Source organism: Megachile rotundata, chromosome 3 (genome assembly GCF_050947335.1).
Source record: "Megachile rotundata isolate GNS110a chromosome 3, iyMegRotu1, whole genome shotgun sequence".
In the NCBI taxonomy this organism is placed as follows: Eukaryota; Metazoa; Arthropoda; class Insecta; order Hymenoptera; family Megachilidae; genus Megachile; species Megachile rotundata.
Genome location: NC_134985.1, coordinates 16150521 through 16166606, shown reverse-complemented (window position 1 = coordinate 16166606; position 16086 = coordinate 16150521). Strand labels below are relative to the sequence as shown.

At 35.1% G+C, this 16086-nt stretch overlaps 3 protein-coding genes across 15 annotated transcripts; all 3 read right to left on the bottom strand.

Moving 5' to 3' along the window:
* Window positions 1-352: 352 nt before the first annotated feature.
* LOC100875934 (TBP-associated factor 4) lies at window positions 353-7631 on the bottom strand. 3 transcript variants are annotated; one of them, XM_076529542.1, is made up of 11 exons: window positions 7332-7630; window positions 6148-7250; window positions 5699-5977; window positions 3903-4019; window positions 3435-3767; window positions 3150-3299; window positions 2668-2930; window positions 2426-2592; window positions 2213-2343; window positions 1951-2133; window positions 353-1872 (listed from the first exon to the last, which is right to left on the bottom strand). In XM_076529542.1, exons 2-11 carry the CDS (start codon window positions 7123-7125, stop codon window positions 1594-1596), a joined length of 2880 nt encoding a protein of 959 aa, XP_076385657.1. In that variant the 5' UTR covers window positions 7126-7250; window positions 7332-7630; the 3' UTR covers window positions 353-1593. The 3 variants fall into 3 exon arrangements, with proteins under 3 accessions (XP_076385657.1, XP_012138575.1, XP_012138576.1); XM_012283185.2 differs by having other exon boundaries at window positions 3150-3296; window positions 6148-7631; XM_012283186.2 differs by having other exon boundaries at window positions 5762-5977; window positions 6148-7630.
* Window positions 7632-7929: 298 nt separating this feature from the next.
* Window positions 7930-14176, bottom strand: LOC100875823 (peptidoglycan-recognition protein LC). Of its 10 annotated transcripts, none has more exons than XM_076529553.1 (7): window positions 13359-14172; window positions 13119-13284; window positions 12292-12873; window positions 10610-11195; window positions 9435-9527; window positions 9165-9326; window positions 7930-8903 (listed from the first exon to the last, which is right to left on the bottom strand). In XM_076529553.1, exons 4-7 carry the CDS (start codon window positions 11190-11192, stop codon window positions 8377-8379), a joined length of 1365 nt encoding a protein of 454 aa, XP_076385668.1. In that variant the 5' UTR covers window positions 11193-11195; window positions 12292-12873; window positions 13119-13284; window positions 13359-14172; the 3' UTR covers window positions 7930-8376. The 10 variants fall into 10 exon arrangements, with proteins under 10 accessions (XP_076385668.1, XP_076385667.1, XP_076385669.1 ...); XM_076529552.1 differs by having other exon boundaries at window positions 12292-13284; window positions 13359-13552; window positions 13632-14172; XM_076529554.1 differs by having other exon boundaries at window positions 10610-11240; window positions 12292-13284; window positions 13359-14176.
* A 104-nt stretch (window positions 14177-14280) lies between these two features.
* On the bottom strand, window positions 14281-15942 carry ppl (glycine cleavage system H protein, mitochondrial). Of its 2 annotated transcripts, XM_076529563.1 has the most exons (4): window positions 15401-15942; window positions 14934-15077; window positions 14612-14868; window positions 14281-14417 (listed from the first exon to the last, which is right to left on the bottom strand). In XM_076529563.1, exons 1-3 carry the CDS (start codon window positions 15543-15545, stop codon window positions 14639-14641), a joined length of 519 nt encoding a protein of 172 aa, XP_076385678.1. In that variant the 5' UTR covers window positions 15546-15942; the 3' UTR covers window positions 14281-14417; window positions 14612-14638. The 2 variants fall into 2 exon arrangements, with proteins under 2 accessions (XP_076385678.1, XP_076385677.1); XM_076529562.1 differs by lacking the exon at window positions 14281-14417 and having other exon boundaries at window positions 14490-14868; window positions 15401-15935.
* Window positions 15943-16086: the final 144 nt, after the last annotated feature.

Genomic DNA, 16086 nt, shown 5'->3' with positions numbered 1-16086 from the left:
TATGCCTCGTATTATATTATCGTTCTTATTTCTTTTTTTTTTTTATCATTTTGTAATTGCATTTAAACTACGGCAGTATAATAGAAAAACTTCTACCAATTGCTTCAACAAACTTATATCAAATTTATATATTATAGCTTATAAAAAATGTATGGCTTCCCATATCGGTATCGTGTAAAATGTTGAATATGTTCCAAGACGAAAGTTCAGTTTCTATATTTATATGTAAATCTGCGTGAATGAACACAAATCATTCGAGATTCTGTATGATATTAAATGCTATTACAGAATAAAGAAACTACCTTGAACGATCTAAACCGATGATGTACTAGAAATGAACACTAAACGTAAATGAATGATACATGCGTATATTCGTACGTATATACAGGTATATGTATCAATGTCTCTATCGTATGATAGGCATGTACAATGATGTTAATTTTGCAGGAAAAATCTACATCGGGCACGCGTAATGTAATACGCTCATGTGATGAGCAAGTTAGGAAAGATCGATATCTTTTTTTCTTTTTTCATTACTTCTGTACGATAATAGGCACCCACGTACATCTGCAGCAAATTCTTTTACATTATAAATCAGGTACACGCTTTGAATTATTTATTTTTTTCTTTTACTTCTTCTTCAATTGATTATGCGAAGCACACTTTTTTTTCTCGTCTGAATATTAGCAAAAACTGCACCAATTCCAATGAGGAAATATAAATTAATTAAATTAACGTTAATCGAAAAAATATCCGTACATTCTTACTTTTGTAAATATTTCTTTAATAAAAAACGTAACAGCTAATTCTTTTATAAACACTGAAAATGTAGATTACAACATAATATACTGATAACAATTCCATCTTATGGTGGAGAGTAGCTATATTTTGTTGTACCAACATTGAAATTATCACTATTTAGTATTTTTTTAGGTGTAAGATATTGTACAAATAATTCCATACTTTTTGGACAGTGTGCTCACAGTTTTCCTCTTCTTCATTTTTTTTTTTACGTTTGTTTCGTTACATTATAATTTGCAAAAATACGATTTACTATATATTAACAAAACCTGCACTCTTTACACTAGCGCTACAGTGTCCAAAAGTATAGGTCAAGTGTTACAATGCAGCAGGCATATACATAAATGACAATGTACACTCATTCATTCCACATACACCGTACACGCACCATATAACAACATTTATATATGGCCACACAACACCCTTACCACAGGAGACTACCCCAGACTGATCATCGAAGCATGTGCTCATACACATTGCTCTTCTGAATGATGCGATTTCGTGTTGAAAAATAAAGAACAATCTATTATATTACATTTAAAAAATCTTCAGTCATTTACAGTAGGGAAGCTTATCGACATGGTAGAAATAATCTTATTTTGAATGTATGTGGAATCTCGACGTGATTCGCAATGAATTTCATCGTATGCAACTTATGAAACACTGTACAATGCAACGTACACTAACGTTACATGATCGATCAAGGTCCATTGAGGCCAGCTCACACAAGACCGTATAGGTTGGGCGCCAAATATCGGGCGGGTCACTCAAGTTCCTGCCCTTCACAGAACATCACTTCAAGTACGATTTATACAGCATTGTGCTCCTACACGTTTCTTTCTCTTGTTCAAGAAGGAACAATAAGTCTCGAAAATTCACCCTTTTCAAACGCGGTCTCATCGGCATTTGTCGGTTAATTCCGGTCGCTGAAGTGTTCAAACCGGAATTACTTCCTGGACTACTGGCGGACCCCCCTACATCGAGTTTAGGCTTTTTACGTGGACCAATCGCTTGTAAAGCTGTCAGGTTAGCTTCTCTTTGTCTTAGCTCTTCCATTTCTGCACGTTGCATCTATGGAATATAAATAATACAATTACTCTCACTTGTCTACGCAGCACTTTATTTCACTTTGTAACTGTACAAAAATACCTCTTTCGCTTTCGCCTTAAGTTTAGCTTGTTCTGGATCTTCCGTTTTCGCGCGACTTTTCGCGGCACGCAGAAGTAACTCTCTTTCTTGCTCTTCGTGTCTTCTACGTTCGACTTTATCCAAGTCTTCTAAGAACTTTAACTGTGCCCGGACATCTTGCGTTACTTCGTATCGTGGATCCACCTATGAGCAACATATGACATTCAAGTTACAATCATTTGGTCCAACGCTGATTGCATTCATTGCGATCCTTATACTGCACCTTTATCAAATCTATCCTGTGCTCTGCGATTACCGCTAACTTCTCTACTAAATTCTTTAACCTTTCTTGTGCGGCATGCGATATTAACGCTGCAACTTCTTGATTAGGTTCTTCTAATCCATAATTAGAAACTAAAATAAACAAATTTGTTTAAATATCGTACTATCAGTACATGTTGTACGTTTAAGTGAACAGGTCAATATAGACAATTACCAATTTGTTTAATTCTTTGCTGCAATGGGGTCATGTGAAGAAACACTTCGTCTTTACAGGATCTTATTTGTGTGCCAACAAACTCTGTGGAACCGAGAATCCTTTGCGATTCCTCGGCAAGATTAACTCCCCCCATAGCCGCGACATCGTTGATATCGTCATCTCCCCTGTTTAAAAGAAATATATGGACAATCGCATACAAGTACGTTGTTTACAAACATAAACGAAGAGCGACTGCTTACGTGTATCCTGCAGACGAAAATGTTTTCTTTTCTTTTTCTTTAATAACTGGCTTTGGAACAAAAGAAGGCACTACGGCTTTATTAACAGTAGTGGTTGTGTTGATTGTTTTTCCCTGTGTCGTAGTTGTCACTGTCTTAACAACAGTCGTTGTAACAGGTGGTTTCTGCACTGTAGGAACAGTAGGTCGAATACCAGCTACCGCTACCGTTGACTTTACAGTGTATGCTGTAGGACTCCGAACTACTGTTGTAACCGGTCGCATCTGAGGGAAATCAAATGTGCAATTCTTTTTGATTCAGTAAAACATTGAACATAAAGAAACAATTGTAATTAATTTCGTTAAGATACTAATTAGTGATAAAATATATTGCTAACTGCAAAGGTTAGGGTATTAATTCAATGGTACAATGGAAACTATATTACAGGACTTCACATTGTAATGTTAAAAGCGATAAAATAACTATAAACAGCGCTATCTTACCAGCCTCTGTTGAACTGGCTGAGGAGGTCGAGGGACTGTGGTTGTAGCTGCAGCTAGTGGAGTCATTACCCTTACTTGCGTAGTTGCAGTAACTGCAGTTACAGGTATTGTTGCTGCTGCCACAGCAACAGTTGGTCTAAGCTGATTCTGCTACATTGTATTATAAAGTACATTATGGTGTACATAGCAAAAGGTATGAATATAGTGAATGGTAGCAGCATAAGTAAGCAGTACTAATTGCACTATTCGCTACTGTGTACATCAAAGTCAATTAATTATTCTTACCTGTGTTACTACGGGAGTGGCTGATGTTACAGGGAAAACAACGTTGGCTGGAGGTGGTTTTATACCCTCTATAACCAATTCTTTCGTAACAAGCGATTGCCGTAAAAGTGGCAAACTCTTTTTGAGAAATCCAATCAAACATGGTTGAGGTGAAGCATTCAGCAATCTTTCAAGTCTATCACAGAACTCTTCGGGTTCAACTTTAGTATCGATTAATTCTTGTATCAAAGTTCGAACATTTCGCTCCACGGCTTTAGGTTCTCGACTAGATAACTCTAATAAGTTTGCTAAAAATTTACGGCACTTTTCTTTGGTATTATCGGTAGTTTGACGCTAGAAGTAAAAAAAAAAACAGTGTGAATAATATACTTATATAAATACGCAACCAAAGATTATTAAAATTTATATGATATACATTGTGACACGTAGTATTTTAATTTGATTATGTTAAATATACGTAATACATACAGGTGCAGGAGTCTGCACTGTTTGAACAGTTGTAACAGGTGGGGTAGGTGTAGTTGTGGCAGCAGCAGTCACCGTAGCTGGAGTTGTAGTTGCTGTTGTAATAGTTGCAGCCACTGTCTGTATTTGATAAATAAATCAAGATTATAAGATTTGTTGTGTTTCAAGGCCATTGAAAAAAATCGTTCATTTACTAAATCAATTCATTCATGAAATTAATAAATACTGATAAATTTGTAATTTCAAAAATTTTCATTTCAATTACAAAACTGCAATGTCATTCAGAAGCAATTTGCAGCATTATTAAAAAAATAAATTTAGATTATAAATAATAATTTGATTTATGCCATGCTCTCAATTTCAAAGCAAACATTTCTATGTAGGTTTTATATTATCAACACTTCAATACTTAATAATTTTGTAACCTTCTTCTTTTATAATTTGTTTTATTAAAAATATATTATTTTTATTACACAACATACTATAATCTTAATTAATACCAATTTATAAGACAAATTTCAAACAGAAAAAGATTACATTGTTCAATATTCTGAAGCTCAGTATAACTAAAAGAACACAAAAAATACTAATAATAATAATAGTAATAATAATAATGATAGTAATAAAAATAATAATAATAATAATAATAATAATAAAAATTTACTTCCCACATGCATCATCACATCAAATCTCTAAATCTCTGCAATATTAATACTTTTCTTTTGTAACAATATTCTTACTAGGAAATTATGGTCTACATTTTTGCTATATGCATGCTGAACTTCAGATTTGTCAAACATAAAATCTACATCTCTTTATTGTTTTTCCAACTAATTTCATTACTTCAAAGTAAACAAACATATTTATATTCTTATTATTCAGCAATTATAATAATGATATACATTAAAAGACGCACTTGTACCTTGTACAGACTCGTAATTTTGTTTAATTTGTTATTATTTAACTATTTCTTAATGAGAAATATATGTACAATTGCCTTTGATTTATGTATTTAGTATGAGATAATGAGTATTCTACATATTAATAAGATAGGATTTTATACCAGATTATTAATTTGAATATTAAAGTAATTAAACATAATCTCTACATGAAAATTCAATAGCATGATGAATTATTAGAATAATTTCAAGTTAAGTATGTCACTGTTACTTCCAAGCTATGTTACATAAATATCCTTCCAATTAGAGAATTAAAATTTTTCTTGAATAAAAATAAAAATTCATATACATAAAAAAATTGTATTACTATACATTGTATGTATATAAACTTAATTGCTTTTTATTATACCTGAAAATATGCTATACTACAATACCCTTAACCAATGTAACATGCAATGTGTGTGTAGATGAAGGCACTGAATAAAGAAAAATAATTGCACATTTGAAAAATTTCTACAACAAAGAGGCATCCCAACAAATAAGCCAATGAGAAAATAAAATTCTTTGTATGTTACGCAAAACCTTTCAGTCAATTGTAACTATTCAAATTTGATATGAATTCTTAAGTCAGCAGTAAATTTAAACTTCTTTTTACTGATGTGAAGGTAATGCTTTTACATGATATGAATGGCTTTTTATAAAATGAGGAAGAAATTGAAACACAATAAAAATTTGTTATATTTTAAAGAAAATTTCACAGAATTGAAACAACTTAATACAGAATAAAGAAAATAACATAATACATAGCCTTACCAATAACACCATTCCAACTAATGGCACAAACTAAAAGTCTACTACAGCACTACATCGAGTCTTGTAAGAGGTATAAGAGTGCGTCACCTGAACAGATTTTCTTAAGGTGGCGAGTGGTGGGCCAGTGAACTGTGTGTTCAGCCTACTTACAGCCGGCACTGAGGCTAAGCGATAGGTAGTGCCTGGAGATGGTGCAGCAACCACTGCATTTCCCGCTATACTATTTGGTGTAACTGCAGTACCACCAGGAGTACCTGCAGTTGGAGGTGGCCCTACCCTTAGCAATTGGTACTGTCCACTTTCTGTTTTTAGTAATATGTGACCTTGAGTCCCGGGTTGAAGACCATGTAATGTTTGTAATGTTATCTAAAAATATTCAAATAAGCATTTTAATAGTAAAAATATATTTCCAACATTACATTTAAAAAAGAATATTGAAATGTGAGAGTAAATACAATAAGTTAATAACAGCAATAGAAAATTAAATGATCTTTAAATGTATACACATACTTGTTTACAACCTATTAACATCTTACCCCTGGAGCTCCAGGTCTTGTTCCAAGCATGTGTTGACCAATTACTACTCTCGGTGCAACCTGCTTTCCAGCTTGTTGTCCTGCCACTGGAGTGCCAGGACGCATGGTATTTACATTGACAATTTGCACATTGCTGGGTACTATTGTAGACGTAACCCCAGCTTTACCCTGTAATGCTGTGCTGACAGCATTGCCAGCCACAGAAACAGGAACAGACATTGGAACAGAAACCATACCACTGGGTGCTACACTAGTCTTTATCACCAAAGCTGTACCTGTTGGCTTATTTACACTGGCCACTGTTTGACTACCGGTTTCACTAACAGAACCAACATTAGAAACGTTCGACGTTGTCTGTAACACTGCCTGCGATGTTATTCCCAACGTACCATTGGCCAGTTGTCCAACAGTTTGTGCAGGAAAAGAGAGTTTATTATTGGCATTTGCTACCCCCGTAGTTGCTATCACTTGACCAACAGTTGGATAAATAATCTTGACAGGCTCATGTGCTTTAGTAAGGCTTGGTATATTTGTTGTTTGATTACTGGTCACCTGGTTTGTAGTTACTTGATTAATATAAGCAGCAGGGGGGACTGCTGACTGTGTATGCTGTTGCTGCTGTTGTGTAGTAACCTGTGGCGCCACTGTGTTTGAGGTAACCACGTTTACAGGGAGAAGAGTACTCGTGGTAATAGACTTCGTTACTTCTTGAGTCATCAGACTGTTCACAGTGATAGCACCGCCACCGTTTGAAACCCCATGTTTCTGCGGCTGTACCGCGGTGATGGTGCCCCCGTTGGAAATACCACTGTTCACCTGATGATTCTGCTGGCTGACTGACGCAGAACTTACTTGATGACCAGACACAGCCGGCGTCGATGTTACCAGTTGCGTTTCGAGGGAGCCTACTATCGCGTTCACTGCGGATTCATCGACGTCCGTGCTCAGAGCTTCCTCCAGAAACTTAGCTGACGCCATTTTCTTCCAAGCTCCAACTGTAAACTGATCTGCGCATGCGCCTGTCGCAAATTGTTCCCATGGTGCATTGCCCCCCTCCCCTAGCGCAACTGAAAATTATACGCGGTCTTTCCTCTGTTTACTGTCTGTAGGCACACAAACTTATTAATGTCTCTCACCATTGTGAAAAATTGTATTAATCTCTTGTTACTCGAACGATGATTTACCATAGTCTTTGCTTGCTGTTCATTCGAAAAACGAATATCGCCATGTTACATGCAACGTCGATCATTTATGTTATGGCTGTCAATACTCGGCGTGCAAACACGTCACCCGCCAAAATGGCTATCTTAGAAACTAGAGATTCGTACACGATTTGTTTCCGTGACAACAACATCGTGTTAACGCGTTGATCAGGAAATTATAAAAAATCTATAAAAATTTTCGATCCCTGAGAGTTCTGTAACATTTCTTCCTTTTAGGATGCTGTTAGTAACAGTTGCTTTGAACAATATGCGTTCCGCAATGCATCCTTTCGTTTCATTTGCGTTTTTCTTTTTTTGCGTTCCGCAATACATGTGAATCGGATACTTCTGTATTGCAAACAAGACCTAATAATATTCTTCTCAGACATTGCGCCCTCTATTGGCAATAAGAGAAATAAAGTTCAATTGATTCTTGGTCAAAACAATCTATGCTATATCGCATACTTAATGCACAAACGAAACGTGAAATAAATTCTTTTATTAAAAAGTACATAAACATACGTTTTGTTAAAAAAAATGTCAAGTAACAAATGATGTATGTAAAATTCGAAATCAAAGATTTACATTATATATTTTGTATATTTTTGAAATAATTCTTTATACATCCTTATTCTTTTTAGTACACGTCGAATGTCTTATCATACAAAATTTATATATTATACGCAATTAAAATATAAACGTATAAACGTTCTATCAAAATATACACATCACATTTGAAGTAGAGAATACGATATTACATTTTTACATAATTTTTTCCGCTTATCTACAAAAGAGATCTTCGCATCGTATTTGCTTATCGGTATTCTCAAGTTACTTATTTCTCTTTTGTACAGTGTTACGCATATTCTACATCGCAGGTGTCTATTCTAGTTTCAACGCGACATTTCGAGTTATCATTACTATATAATTAAAAACTATTTTAGTCATATTATCAGCGGGGTTACTGAAATTCTTACGTAAGATCATAAATGCTAAAAAAATTGCATTATTACGAAAGAAATTTTGTTCATGGAACTGACGCCCAGTGAGGCCACGTCTGGATGATGCTGTACAAAGCATCACCCGGACTTAAAGTCTTCGAAACTTGTCTGTGCGCCAATAATTTGTAATCTGGCGCGATTTTACCATGTTCTACCCCTAATTCGATAACCTTTTGAGCAGCGTACAACTGATTTTTAGGTGGTATGACACTGTTGAATGTACCAATGAAAGCGATGCCTATGCTTATATTATTGAATCCAAAGGCGTGCGCTCCCATGTAATCCCAACTTCGACCAACATACACAAGCCCGTCGCCGCCGACAAGAAAATTGTAAGCGATATCCGACCATTTTCTGGATTCAATATGAAACGTTTGCGCAAATCGGACATGAAATGTACATTCTGACTGCGTCGTGCAAAATTCAGTTGCCGTATGACTAATAATCACATATGGGACCGGAAGTTTCATCTTTATCAATTGTTCGGATGGTGGTTGAGCACCCCATTCGTTCCTTTCAACGAAACGAACATTTTTCACTTTACCACCTGTAACTTGAGTATATTACGATTGATATATTTATGGCCCGTTTAATATCGGATTTGAATTAATATAATAGATTCTTTTATACTGCCACTGATGGTGCTATTCAAAATATGGACCAGTGATTATAACAGTTGAGGCCCTTATAAAATCAATCAAAATATGGTAATAGCTTGTGGAATAATTTTTTCAATTTCGAGAGTTATAAAAGTGGCAATATAGCGAATTTACTATACATGATTCGCGAGAATTTTGTATAAATATAGAATTACCTCCAAGAGAAGAATCTGGTATTTCCGGGAAAACAGGTGCTGGTCGCGTAGTAGTGGAACTGTTTGTAAAATATACACTCACGACAATCACAGTGATTACGAGAATTAACGCAAGCACACACAGAAGTGCCGCACACCTCCAAGTCCACAGCCATTTTGTTACTAAAAGGATAAGAAAACATTAATTGAATTCACTCGAATACTATAAATACAAATTAGTAATTATACAAAGTAAAATGATTTATATATTCTACTAGAAAAAATATTAACCCTTTTTTACAAGAGATTGCTTAACGTTGCTATCCCCTGTATCACAATATGGTATTGTCTCGCTAAGTCTACAGTCCAAAGTATTTCTGCAATCTATGCCAGATTAAAAATACCGATTAAAATGTAAAAGTCAAATTCATATAAATTGACATCATTGTATAAAGATCGACAGTACGCACCGTTTATTCTGGCATAACAATAACGGCAAGCAAAAAAGTCGGTTATATAAACCATTTTGTTATAAGTTACGAGCTTACGAGGAGCTCAAAAATTAATTACATCTGACACAGAACACGTCTATGAATCTTTTGAGCACAGATCTTAATACAGGATGTACTCAAGTACTTCCGGTCATATTTTATCGAGTTCAATTAATAACAGCGTAAGAGATAAAATTCAATGAGCGAAGATAAAATCTCGGGATCTATTGCTTCGATAAGAATTAATTTATCGAACCTAATTTAGATGAAGACTGTAGACTATTCCGACTTAAAGGCGGGAAAATGAAAAAAAAAATTAAAGGCTGAACAACAATTTAACAAAAATAACGGATATGGAGTGTGTTTAATCTCAGGATAGATTCCCGCGCATTTTCCTGTACAGAAAAAAACGGAGTGGTAAAGGGGACTTTTCCCGAAATCGGGACTTCCCACTTTTCCCTGCGGCGGTCATCCGGCCCACCTTTGACCCATGACCCATCCGGCCCACCACTTACAGTTTACCGCAACAGTAATACACCCAAGGATCGCCTCGACTTTTCAAACTACATAGAACCGAAAAAAAATAAACACAACTATGCCAACCCTGGGTTCCATGTGCCTACCAACTGGTAAAACGGACAAGTAATGGTTTCTTGATCTTTTATTGCTGCTATGGCAAACTTCATTATTCAAAAACATCCTAAAATCTAAAATTGATATCTTCGTTCTGCGTGGGAAGGAAAACGCGCAAACATTCCGTGTTTTCAAATTTACAAATTTTTAAATATAGCAGATGGAGTCTGAGAATTTAGAAATTTAAAAATTTGAAAGTTTGTAAGTTTAAAATTCCTAGAATACTAATATGGGAGTCATGTAGCGAAAGTGTGCTATATTTTGTCCCATTCGCGTTCCAATCACTTTCAAATTATCGCTTTCATTACTTTCGTTACGCAATTATATTATCAAGATGATCACCTTTGTCAAAATTACGGTTCTCAGATAACACGGTACCGTTGCCAGTCGAGTTCTCCTTATTCGAATTAAAACCATTAACATTGCTGTTCCTCTCGTTGCTCTTAACAGAATCGTTATCCTCCACAGAGATCGGGTTGGTATAAACAAACTGTTTAATCGTCACCGGTCCCTTATAAAACGTCTTGCTACCAAGATGCACATTAGTCGAGTTCTTCACTCGCACATCACCAAAATTCGAGGCGTCAGCGTTCGGCAACACCACATTTCCGTCAGCGGTGATCACTTGTTGTTGCTGGAACACCGTGGGTACCGGCAAATCTGGTATCCAGTCTTCTTCGTCGGTATCCGTCTCTTCATCGTCCTCTTCGTCTACGTCACTGCACTGCGTAGAGGAACCGGCGAGGCTACCATTTCCGGTGGCAACGACCGCTGTATCTTTGGAAGGATGTTCAATTTTCACGCGACAGACGTCGGTGTCCTGATTCTCGATCGAAATTGCGCTCGCTTGATCTTGATCCTTCTGATACCGAGTTTCGTCCGGTGCTGTTTGCTGATGATGTTGCACCAATGTCACCATGCCCATGCGCTGGAGAAACAAAAACGTTTGTTTCCATTGTTTGTCGGAGATTATCTACGAGGGTTATTCATTGAATGAAGAGATTTCGACACGTTTGCTACATGAAAGTTTGCATTCAAAGTTGAACATTTATTTTGATAAATCTTATTCATTACTTTTGTGATAATTTTCTATTTATATTAGGTATAATTCTGAACAGTTGATATGAATGAGAAGCGAGGAAATTTATTATCTCTTTAGTTATTGAATAACTCTCGTATTACCTATTAATTTCAGATAATTCAAATGCATCTTTTTAATGGAGTAATGAGGTAGAGTCTAAGGTGGATCTACACCATCAAAGTAATCCCCTAAATCTTCCTCCCTATATGAGGGATGTGGTACTTCATATATTTTGTACATGAAATTTAAGACTTCTGAAGTAAGAAACTAAAAAATTTCCAAGTATCCGTATATCTGCAATCTCTTTCGTAAATTTACAAATTCATATATTCACAGTGATCATCACGTGATCATATCTAACACAGCAGTGACACTGCTGAACGATACTTCAGTGACTTTGTTATCATTACGAAAAATGCATTTAGAAGGCGACATAGACCAAATAGAATAATAGATCATACTATTGAAAAGTTTCTCGTTTACCTAATGATAATACAAGAAAATGAACCAACATTACTTCTAAACGATTTGTTTTTTCGGCATTATCGATAACAACATGAATCAATCGATCAAAACCGATTTTCTTACTACCGTTAGTAGCCGCAGCTTATCACGATAAAGCAGATTACGATTTTCAGTTGTTCGAGCAGCCTATCGTATTATTCGGAACAAGGAATATTGCGATACTACAGGGGCAAAGTTCATGATACGAACTATACGTAGTAATGAGAATTCAGAGAAAACTATGAAACACTGAATTCTCCATAAAATAAAATATAAGAAGACTGAAGGAAAATTCAGAAACGAATGATGAAGATAAAGGAAGAAAATAAATGCGTAACACGTGCAAATCAGGGTTCGCGGTAAAGCTGATTATTAATTATCTAGTCCATCCAGAATTTTTGCTAATGAGCGCATGATACAGTGAGTCATATGGAATTACCTCGCATAAATCATCCTTTCTGTCGTACGCGGTCACTTTGTTGGCGCTCGATTATCACCAGCTTACAACATGGCGTCTCTGCGAACAACTTTTCTTCTTCGTCTCAAAAACACGATTTTCCTGCTCCGGAGGAATTCTTTGAAAATTTATAATTATCAACAACTTTACACATACCACCGAATACTCGCACACTATTACGAAATGCTCGATTACGTATTCTCAGAAGGTATACGTTAACGGTACCATCACCATGCTACGACACTGGCACAGATACTACTGCCGGTGACGCGATGCGCTTCACGAAGGCCGCACTCGACACTGGAACTTCCAAGCTAAAAACGTCTCTTTCTAATTGACGTAAAGAGCATACTGGCCGAAAAAAGATCGAACTGGCCAACCATGTGTATCAGAACCCACGGGAAAGAGGGCATCCCATGGAATTTTCTTGTTCGCCGTACTTTTTCGTGTCGTAACTGTACGTCACTGGTTTGTGACGTGCGAAAAGTTTCACGAAGGACGTGGCTGTCTCCGACACTCGCTTGGAGGAGGAAATCTTCCAAGACATACGTCACTTGAGTCAATCTAAAAAAGAAAGAACTTGTTGCTGAAAATTTGCGTTTACTTCGAGTCAACCGGTTCTCCGCTTAACATCGCGCCTGGGGAACCGCCAAATTGTTTGAACTTTTGCGTTGTTTCAATTTTTACACTCGTTTCTGTTTTTTGTGGAGATTTGTTAAATTTAAACGAGCTTGATAAGCGCGGATGCAATTATCGGTGGAACAGAATTGCACGGTGTATATCAATATTATCTCCTCGCGATTCGTCACCGCGAACTGTCGATACTTCGTTGGACACGCTGTGAAATCGCATGCAACCCCACTCTGCATTTTTCCGTGTAACCAGAAATTGGTGATGTACACTTGAGTGCAATGTTGACTTTGGATGCACCTGACGGACTGGCGGATTTCAAGTAGAGCGAGGATGTCTCTGATTCTGAAAAGTGAAATAAGTACATTCCGTTCTTGAATTCTTAAATTCTCAAATTTCTAAATTACCAAATTACCAACTTCTCATTTCCTGAATCTTTACATTTTGGAATCTCTATATTGGTGGATCCAGAAATGGTGAAATCCTTAAATCTCCAAATCCTTAAGTCTCCAAATCTTCAAATTCCCGTCTCCAATTTTCTGAATCCCCAATTTCCCAAATCCCAAATCCACAAATTCTCAAGTTTCCCTAAATCCCAAATTCAACAAATCCCCTAACACAATCATCCAATAACTAGCAGTAGTTGTTATCACCTCTTCCTCTAACATTTCCTTAAAGTCTACCATGCTCACCGCTGTACAAGTTCATTTGCTTAATCTAAGCTATAACGCTCATTAATGATTGATTCTAGTAGAGTACAGTGTTAACTTGTTCGTAGAACTTCTTTCGTGAAAATTGTATGTGATACGACAGCAACAGACTGTTCGTCATGTTCTAACGATTTCCTTGCCTCGAGCGTTTTGCTTGAATCCGAACTATATAGATAGTCTTGTAATTCTGCTCATGTACAACGAATAGTATCGATTGGGTTTCATTTACCGTACTTGTTGCGTATTTTAAATCCAATGTTTTCAGTCTGTACGTTCCGTAATATCTACTAATTCTACGAATACATGCGAGTACTGATAAGAGTATTTACGTTGCAATCGTATCTATCCGTATGATGTATGTATATTAATTTCTAAATCATATGTTACAACCATTGTGAATACTTTGAATGAACACTTTAAATATTTTGTTAATTCATACACGTAACAAACTTCATTTTTGTCTTATAATATTATAATTAATATTTTATATCTGCAAACAATATTATATCTGCCCCTTCAATAACACAACCATCTCATCAAAAGTTGACACCTGAAGTGGAAACGAAAATATATTACTTTATTATAACATAATTAATTCAATAATTTGTAAATGATAATTTGTCCAAAACAGTAGTATCAGTAAATGTTTAAAAGAAATACAAGTTATCGACACAAAGAGTTGTCAGGATGGTACCGTTAGCGCCATGCAGTTGCAAAACGTTGTACTATAACAACAGACATTCTACTGATATTGCAGAAATAGCAAACCTGCAATAAATCAGAGATTTTATGCCCTCTACAATTTAGAGCGGTGAGTTCAGGAATTACGTACATACACAGTTGAATACCAACAGTTATGCATGATTATTATTTTATAATTTATAGCAGATACAAATATTTACAATTTTTTTTAGACTTATAACTTATTGGGTTTAAGAATTAAATCACGACTAGATACTAACTTCACACACGTCACTGACATGATATATTTAATGCGGATCAGATTCCAAGTATAAATTATATGATTTTTCATCCATCAGAGTTTTTACTTCATCTGGATGACTTAATTCTATTTTAAACAACCATCCTTCTTCGTAACAAGAGGTGTTAACTAAACTTGGTGTTTTTTCCACTGTTTCATTTTTTTCTATTATTTTTCCACTAACAGGACTGTACAATTCAGAAGCAGCTTTCACTGACTCTAATGCTCCACATTCAGCTAAAAAATTAGTTTCAATTAAATTTTTTTTTAATTTTAAGATGTATAGAAATAAGTATTCATACCTCCTTTTTCTATGTTGCTTGCAACGTCTGGAAGTTGAGCATATACAACATCACCTAAAGCTTCTTGGGCATATTTGGATATTCCAACTGTACCTATTTTGCCATCAATTGTTATCCATTCATGTCTGTCTGTGTATAGTCTATCTAAAAATTAAAAATATTTTATTCGTAAATACCTTAATGACATTTGTATACAAAAAATAATATTAATATAAATTATTCCTATATCAAAAATTACAGCTTAACATGCAAAGTTTTGATTCTTATGAAAATCTAATTTTTTCAAGATGATTTTTTATATGGAATAAATAATTTATAGTATTTCCACAATTGAGATGAACTAAATTTGTGATGTAACAGTTGTGTTGCTTTAACCGCAATTAAAGACCACCAAATAAAAGTAGTAAAATTAAAATCTTATTTGTTGAGCATATTTTTCTTTAATGAATATAATTATTTAAACTTACCGGCTCTTAAATATCGGCTAGTAGCGATAGAACGTGAGACACTTAATGACACTTTTGGAGTGGTAAAACTAAATAAATTTTCTCTTGAAACACATGGAAATGTCCTCGTAGTTAATTTTCTCATCTGTGCAATTACTTTTGCCATTATTAATTTTATTTACTGCGCTCCGAAACAATTAAAAAGGTTAACCTCACTATCCTCGCGCAGTCTGCAATGTTTTCTCGTTAACTAAGTTCATAAATTTTCCGTAGTGTTGCCAGTATTTAATATGAATGAAAAGGCGCGATTCGAACGAATGTTAAGAAATTTCTGTAAAGCGTTGATTCTTCTACTATCGATTATCCTTATCTCACAAAATACATTTCATCATTCAAACTAATATAGAACAAATATACATACTATATATATGTAGTACGAATAATTGCTTAATAACTAGTCACGTGCGACAGAGTTTTTATATTGAATTATATTATTTATTTGGACGTAAAATATTAAAAATTGTTTAATAAACATGCACTATGCAAAGTCCATGTATATACAATAGATCAAATAAATGAAAAGTCATCATGTTGCACAAATTATTGCTATAGAATACATATAAGTAACATAAATTTTTAATACATTAAAAAAAACTTTATGTGGAAAATAAGATCCTGCATAATATGCATCTAAATAATAACACATT